This window comes from Penaeus vannamei, unplaced genomic scaffold (genome assembly GCF_042767895.1).
Source record: "Penaeus vannamei isolate JL-2024 unplaced genomic scaffold, ASM4276789v1 unanchor205, whole genome shotgun sequence".
NCBI classification, from domain to species: domain Eukaryota; kingdom Metazoa; phylum Arthropoda; class Malacostraca; order Decapoda; family Penaeidae; genus Penaeus; species Penaeus vannamei.
Genome location: NW_027213209.1, coordinates 27,501 through 35,000, shown reverse-complemented (window position 1 = coordinate 35,000; position 7,500 = coordinate 27,501). Strand labels below are relative to the sequence as shown.

The 7,500-nt window shown below is 39.8% G+C and overlaps 2 protein-coding genes across 2 annotated transcripts in view; one reads left to right on the top strand and one right to left on the bottom strand.

The window, feature by feature from the left end:
- The window catches only part of LOC113807443 (uncharacterized transporter YutK), a gene marked incomplete at its 5' end in the record, with an annotated part of 7,687 nt that extends 2,239 nt beyond the window's left edge, over positions 1-5,448 (top strand). The window contains 7 exon segments of the mRNA XM_070119431.1: positions 1-75; positions 340-501; positions 985-1,238; positions 1,610-1,784; positions 2,537-2,695; positions 3,005-3,185; positions 3,378-5,448. The exon segment at positions 1-75 is cut by the window's left edge and continues 120 nt beyond it. Of these exon segments, the coding sequence (XP_069975532.1) occupies positions 1-75; positions 340-501; positions 985-1,238; positions 1,610-1,784; positions 2,537-2,695; positions 3,005-3,185; positions 3,378-3,451 (1,080 nt within the window).
- The window catches only part of LOC113807445 (uncharacterized transporter YutK), a 17,707-nt gene continuing 15,412 nt past the window's right edge, over positions 5,206-7,500 (bottom strand). The window contains exons 13-14 of the mRNA XM_027358710.2: positions 7,243-7,423; positions 5,206-6,479 (exon numbers count right to left, since the gene is read on the bottom strand). Of these exons, the coding sequence (XP_027214511.2) occupies positions 6,448-6,479; positions 7,243-7,423 (213 nt within the window). The 3' untranslated portion in view covers positions 5,206-6,447. The remainder of the gene's footprint in view (positions 6,480-7,242; positions 7,424-7,500) is intronic.

Below are 7,500 nucleotides of genomic sequence, written 5' to 3'. Positions count from 1 at the left end.
CTCGCCTTCACCGACAAGGGCTCTGGCTTCGTCTTCGGCGATTTGGTGACCAAGCAGTTCGTTTTCGCATTTAAGGTGAGGAATAGTCATATTACGGCATTCTGTTTAGTAATGTTCTTAGCTTATGAATAATGAAAACATGTATTTTTTTTCTCTACGGAATTTTGATTAGCAATTTTTTTTCGCGGGCTTAGAGTCTGTGGAAATAATCTACCGTATTGTGTATTAGTCACTGAGGTTGCGAGCCAAATACCATAAAAGATTAACTCGTTAACTCTTCATTCTAAAGCAGCGCTGTTGACACCAACGGCCCCTTTTAACCTCCATTGCCCTCCGCAGGTGTTGTCCGTGATCCTGTTCTTCAGCTTCTGCATCCAGATCCTGTACTACTGGGGCGTGATGCAGTGGGTCGTCATCAAGCTAGGCTGGGTCCTGCAGGTCACCGTCGGCACCACCGCCTGCGAAAGTGTCAACGCCGCTGCCAACATCTTCCTCGGACAGGTGGGTCGGGTGCCATCGGCTTAGCCTTTGGGAGAGACCCTCACGTGCTATGTAATGGCTGGAGACGTAGGTCGTGTAATGAATTCGGTGATGTTTGGATTTTCGTCATGGAAGGAACACATGTACAGGCTCTGTTGCCATGGTGTTTATAACCTCAAGTCCGTAACTAAAGAAATTAAAAGTATTTAATTGCATAAAGGGGCATTCTCCACAGACCAATTTAAGTTTTAAAACCTATATCCATCTTCTTTTGCATCACCAAACTACAAACAGTAACGCACGAACGAAATTTAAAAAAAATGGAAAGAAAAATCATCAGTATTTATTATTTTTATATGATCAAAGTATGCTGCTACAAAAGATATATCCATTTCGGCATTCCCGCCCAAATTGGAATCTAATTTTGACTTAGTGTCAGATAAATTGTTTCTTATATTTACTGAAACTCCTTTCCTGAACTTATGAGCCTCCCCCCCCCCAAAGACCGAAGCCCCCCTGCTGATCAAACCGTACCTGTCACTGATGACCGAGTCGGAGCTGCACGCTGTCATGACGGGCGGCTTCGCGACCATCGCCGGCTCCGTCCTGGCCGCCTACATCTCCTTCGGCGTCGACCCCGCCCATCTCCTGTCCGCCTCCGTCATGAGCGCCCCCGCCGCCCTCGCCTTCTCCAAGCTCTTCTATCCCGAGACGAAGGTGTCGAGAACGGGCGTCAAAGATATCAAGATCGAAAAAGGGTAACTGATGGCATCGTGGATTTTATTATTGAGAGTGAGTGAGTGAGAGAGAGAGAGAGAGAGAGAGAGAGAGAGAGAGAGAGAGAGAGAGAGAGAGAGAGAGAGAGAGAGAGAGAGAGAGAGTGTGAGAGTGAGTGTGAGTGTGAGTGTGAGAGTGAGAAACGACCATAGCATGAACGAGAATATTGTAAATGTCCTTCACTTTAGAGGGTTTCATTCTCTGGGGCAGTGTCCCGCATATTTTAACATGATTCATCGAAATCTTATATATTTTTCATTTCCCTTCAAAATAAATAAATGAATAAATAGAAATAAAAGATCATAAGATTAACGAAAAGAAAAGATTATTGAATCAAAACGTCCTTCACCAGAGAGGAGACCAACTGGCTGCACGCCGCTATGATCGGCGTGACCAACGCCATCCCGCTCGTGGCCAACATCGCCGCCAACCTCATCGCCTTCTACGCCTTCATCGCCTTCTGCAACGGCGTCTTCGACTGGACCTGCACTCTGGCTGGGGCGGCGGAGGGCACGTGTTCTCTGGAGGTAAGGCCGGGCAGGTGGTTCACGGGTCTTTTTGGGTTTAGTTGGCGTCGGTTCGCATCCTTTTGGGGGAAGTCAGTTGTGCTTTTCATGCGACGACTGAAGCTGGGAGGTGTGCGTTGACGAATGTTGGGGTAGGGGGGATGTATCCGTGAGGGGAGTCTTAAACCGCGATGATAATGACCAAGGGCATTTTTTTTTTATTGGACTTCCACTAAAGACTAGAGAGTATGAATATCATTAACATTGTAATGCTTCGGAAGAAAAGAATTGCTACTTTTCCACCAGCGTACTTCTCTTTCCATTATGTTTCCCAACTGTATTTGTTTTCATCTAGTAAAATGTTCAAGAGATATTGATGAGAAATAGGCATCTCACCGAAAGTAACACGAGGTAGAATTCAAAAGCTTAACGCTATTATAACAGCTATATGTATATATATTTAGGGGTTTGTAGGCCTACACAGAAAAAAGGATGGGTACAATGTATGCTTATTTTCATTTACTTGATTGTTTAAGTGGCAAAATATTAGACTTGGTTATGCGAGCTTCCTTTTTAAGTGATTTTCATTTTTTCCTAACTTCTCCGATCAACTACTCTTTGAATAGTTTATAAAAAGATGAAATAAAGGATACCACTCCCGGGCTTGTCTCAGACCAAACTTCAAATTTAACCTCAGTCACCAGCCATTGCCAAGGACCCGACTAATACCAACCACATACATCATTAACCTTTTCGTCCCTTCCGTAACACAGTCCCTGTTCGGGTGGATCTTCATGCCGCTGGCGTGGGTGATGGGCGTGGATTGGGCGGAGTGCGAGAAGGTGGGCGAACTGATCGGAATCAAGTCCATCGCGAACGAGTTCTTAGCGTACCAGAGGCTCTCCGAAATGAAGAAGAACGGAGATCTGTCGGTAAGTCTTTGACTTGGCTGGACAGCTCGTAAATATTGGGCAGATTGTGAAAAATAGTAAATGTTTCCACAGGTAATAACGTTTTGATTGTGTATATATTGTTTGTTGCATAGATTAGACGAAGACCGTGTGCCTGAAACGGCAATTGATCTTGTTTTGTGGAAGAATTCATTCTCGTACATGTTTCGTAAAAACTGTCACCGGTCTTAAATCTTTCAAATCCTTTTTTTTTTTTGTCACGCCCTCTTTACCGTTGTTTTTTCTTTGCCATATCGTTGGATTTTCACCAACGCCTGAATTATCTTCCAGAAACGCGCCGAGATCATCGCCACGTACGCCCTGTGCGGCTTCAGCAACCTCAGCTCCATCGGCATCAACCTGGGCGGCTTCAGCGCCATGGCCCCCGACAGGAAGGCCGACCTGGCCAAGGTCGTCGTGAGGGCCATGATTGCCGGAAGCGCGGCCTGCTTCCTCACTGCCTGCGTGGCCGGTAAGTATTTTGCGAGGGCTGCGAAGGCTGGGACCTGGCGTTGGCTGTTTATTTAAGTCTGCAATATCTCCCACAAAAGTAACATTTTGTGTGTTGTCGCGTCTACAGACACGCATACCTCTGCGTCCATGTGAATGTCTAAGCAGATGAATTATGAAAACATTTTGCGAACTAAGGCGCTTCTCTCCCCAGGTACTTTGCTGAGCGATGACGCGTACGGCGGCGCTGCAGCGGCCATCAACGGAACTCAAGCGGCGTTCACGTAATTCTAGTGTTGTTTGGTCTCCTTTAACATGGAAAAGCTGGCGTTATGTAGCATGCACCGTAGCCGTGTCTTCAGTCCTAGCAATACTTGTACAAAGAATGGTATTGTATGGATAGTGTTTGTGGTGCCTATGTAAAGAACAACAAAGGCAAATTGCACTATGGATCTATGCAGGATATTTGCAGAACCGATCGCAATGTTAAGTGTAAACAAAAAGAACGAGAATGCTCTTAAGACTTTTTGGACGCCATTTTATGACTGTGCCAAGTTCACATTAGAGGGTTTTACAAGTTTGCTAGTCGACTGTTCTGTTCTTCCTCAGTATGAAAAAGAAATGAGTATGTGGGTTTTCATTTGGGGTTTTAAACAGAATTGTATTAATTATGCACTTAGATTTTTTTAAAATCTGATATTCACATACAGTTGATTAACATGTGGAATTTAGTATTGAAATGCAGATACTTTTTCACATTTTGTACAGTTTGAAAAATGAGTTCAGGTTTGTACATATGTATATCTTTTCATAAGAAAAGCATATATCAGTATTTTAAGTGCAGATTTGGTTGCACAGTTGTATGCATTCCGATTTTATACATTCCATTAGAGACATTTTTAGAGTATTCATTTAAATACGAATATATTCAATATCTTTAAGATCTATGGTTTCCAGCCAGTGGGTACTGAAGCCTCGAAAAAAATGTTGGTCAGTTTGCTAGGCGTTCGTCTGTGTCCATAATAAGAATGTACTTTTAAACCATGTCTTCAACAAGGAATGTATTATTGGGTGGATGAAGACTGCTGAATATTTTTCTCTTCGTCTAAAAATATTCAATGAAAGGGTTGTGAACCACTATTTGATATATCGTGTAAATATTTTGAGACTAGGAATCTTAATTTTGGAATAAATCACTTGTTATACGTGATATAGTAATGTGTAAAGATATTACTGATATATATAGTTATATATTTTAATTTATATTGCGTTTATTATGGCTGTTTCATTATAGGATTTTATTTCATGAATGAACTGGATTACTTGCCAAGTTCCTGTGTTTGATTGCCGTCAGTCTTTGCACAGTATTTCACTTTTATTTTGGACTTATTTTATCTATTGTCAGTCTCCAATCCTCATTTTTTTCATGCATCCGTCCGTATGTACAACTTTTTATGTATTATGTATAGTACTGTATAAAGTACTGTATAATCGCTTGCTTTGTCACACGAAATATAATAGGTACAGATTCTCAACTACAGTTTTTATTTAGAAATTTACATATCATTACTAATGCTCAAGTGTACGAGTAGAGATAGTAAGATATACAGCTGCGCAGAAAAATATTTTAAGACAATCTTGCTAAAGATTCTGACACCAGCAACAATACTTTTTGAAATATAGTTGTTAACGGTACGAGACTGTTGGTATCGCTGTTTTTTCCAACTATTGGGTATGCGTGGCTTGTATAAATATTGCAAGGCATATTCAATCCCATACGGGAATGAAATGATCATATCACAGTGAATCCATATGAATTACAGAATGACAATTCGAGACATGAATTAGAACGAGGCATTCGAAACTCAAAATACCAACCTCTCCGTAACATAAGATCCTCTGTTCAATATTGAATGTTTCGACACCCCTACTCACGATACTTTTCTGCCAAGCTGTGCATCTGTAACTTGTGCATTTTATTAATAATCAGTATAGTATGCAATGAATTCTGAAATAGGCCTTAGGGTAACGAAGCAAATAGATAATTAGACAGTTTTTAATTGTATAAAAAATGGTGCAGAACGACCATGTATATAGAAAATTGAACTCCAACAGTCGTGGGTTGTGTATATACAACTTCGTCGAAGTTTAGTGAAGTCCTCCGTTTTTTTACCTTGAACTCAGCTGTTCGATTTGTAACTCGTGTTAACAGATAAGAATTATTGTAAATAATATATTTATATACTGATTGTTCCTGAATAATAAAAACCATGATCACTGATAAACAACTTGTTTTAAATATTAACCTTGTCTTATGACGATAAGTAGAATCTGATTTTTATTTATAGTAACATTTTTGCGATGGCTTGAATATGCGTTATACGATTTATGATAAAAATAACTGAAAAACGGGAAAAATTAATGTTTTTCATAAGCTTTCAGGAAGCAAGGTCAATCTTGAGGCGTGAAGAAGCCGTCAGTCAAAAATAAATTTTTTCTCTCTTTCCAAATGGCAAAATACATTATTTTAGGTTCTTAGTTTTCCAAGGTAATAAATATTTCTCATCCTAAATTAGACAAAGATTCATTTTACTGTTTAAACTAGTAATACCCCTCACTCTCAGAAGAAGGCCATTCTGGCATGAACTAATATAATGTGGCAAACCGAACGTCATCCCGGCGGAAATTTCATCCGATGTCCCCTCAGCTAAGTCTTCCAGCAAGACTGTGGCCCTGCCTTCTCCAAAGGCAGGGCCACAGTCCCATAGAATGACTTTAAACCATCAATCCTGCAACACACTCACAATGAATAGTCGTATACTTTATTATATATATATATATATATATATATATATATATGTATATATATATATATATATATATATATATATATATATATATATATATATATATATATATATATATATATATCAAGTTTTATGTTCAGTGTCGCATTTTTTAAAGTTATACATCTAATACATATTCTGTAGAGATGCTGGTACATTTTATGTTGTTGAATGCTGTTACATTATTGGCTTAAATTAACGTCTTCATGACAATAACAATAAGGTGAATTAATAATAGTAAATTAAAAACCATATTGACATCATGATTACTGATAAATTTAACAATGATTATAATTTGTTTAATAAAAAAAACATATTCTTTCCAGTAGAAATGATAACAAATTGTCTCTAGCTGCCTTAAAGTATTTTCGTAATTATTTCTATATATACAAGACCCATCGAACCATCCTTTCCCCAAACAAAACTGTTTAGTCTCGATTAGCTTTCGGGAAGGTCGCTGATAAGTGTTCCTGTGGGAAGAAAACACATAATTACTTGGGTGTTTATGTTTAAATGTATCATTAGATAAGTATATATTGTAGCGTATGCTGGGCATAATTATCCAAGGATCATTAGTACACAAACACGCACGCACTCGCTCACACAAACACAAACAAACAAACACGTTTATATATATCATTTCATGTACGACATTACGAACTCCTCCCCCTCCCCCCCCCAAAAAAAAAAAAACTGTTTGAGCCTATTTATGATTAGGTACTACTACTGTCATGAATAATTTTCGGTATGAATTGTAAGATACTAAATTACCTCCTTTCTATCCCTCCCTGATCTAGATTTTTTATATGCTAGTAGATATGAGCTGATCTCTAACTGTGTGAGATTAAGATAAAGTAACCTGCCATTACAGACGTGGTTCTTATGAATGGGTCTGAGTGGAGGTCAGGCAGTGCAAGCAGCCAGCTATGTGAGTCTTGTGACTGCGATTGTAAGTGAGCACACACACACACACACACACACACACACACACACACACACACACACACACACACACACACAAAACACACACACACAAAACACACACACACACACACACACACACACAAAACACACACACACACACACACACACACACACACAAAACACACACACACACACACACACACACACATATATATATATATATATATATATATATATATATATATATATATATATATATATATATATATATATCACAGTGCAATGTGCCATCTACACAGAAAAACGAACCCGCCACGCAAGCTGTGAGGAAGCAGGCCGCGCTCCCCGCGATCATGGCCCTCACGACGACCTTGGCCAGGTCGGCCTTCCTGTCGGGGGCCATGGCGCTGAAGCCGCCCAGGTTGATGCCGATGGAGCTGAGGTTGCTGAAGCCGCACAGGGCGTACGTGGCGATGATCTCGGCGCGTTTCTGGAAGATAATTCAAAGAAAAAAATAACGGTAAAGAGAGCATGACAATAAAAGAATGTGAGAGATTTCAAGACCCG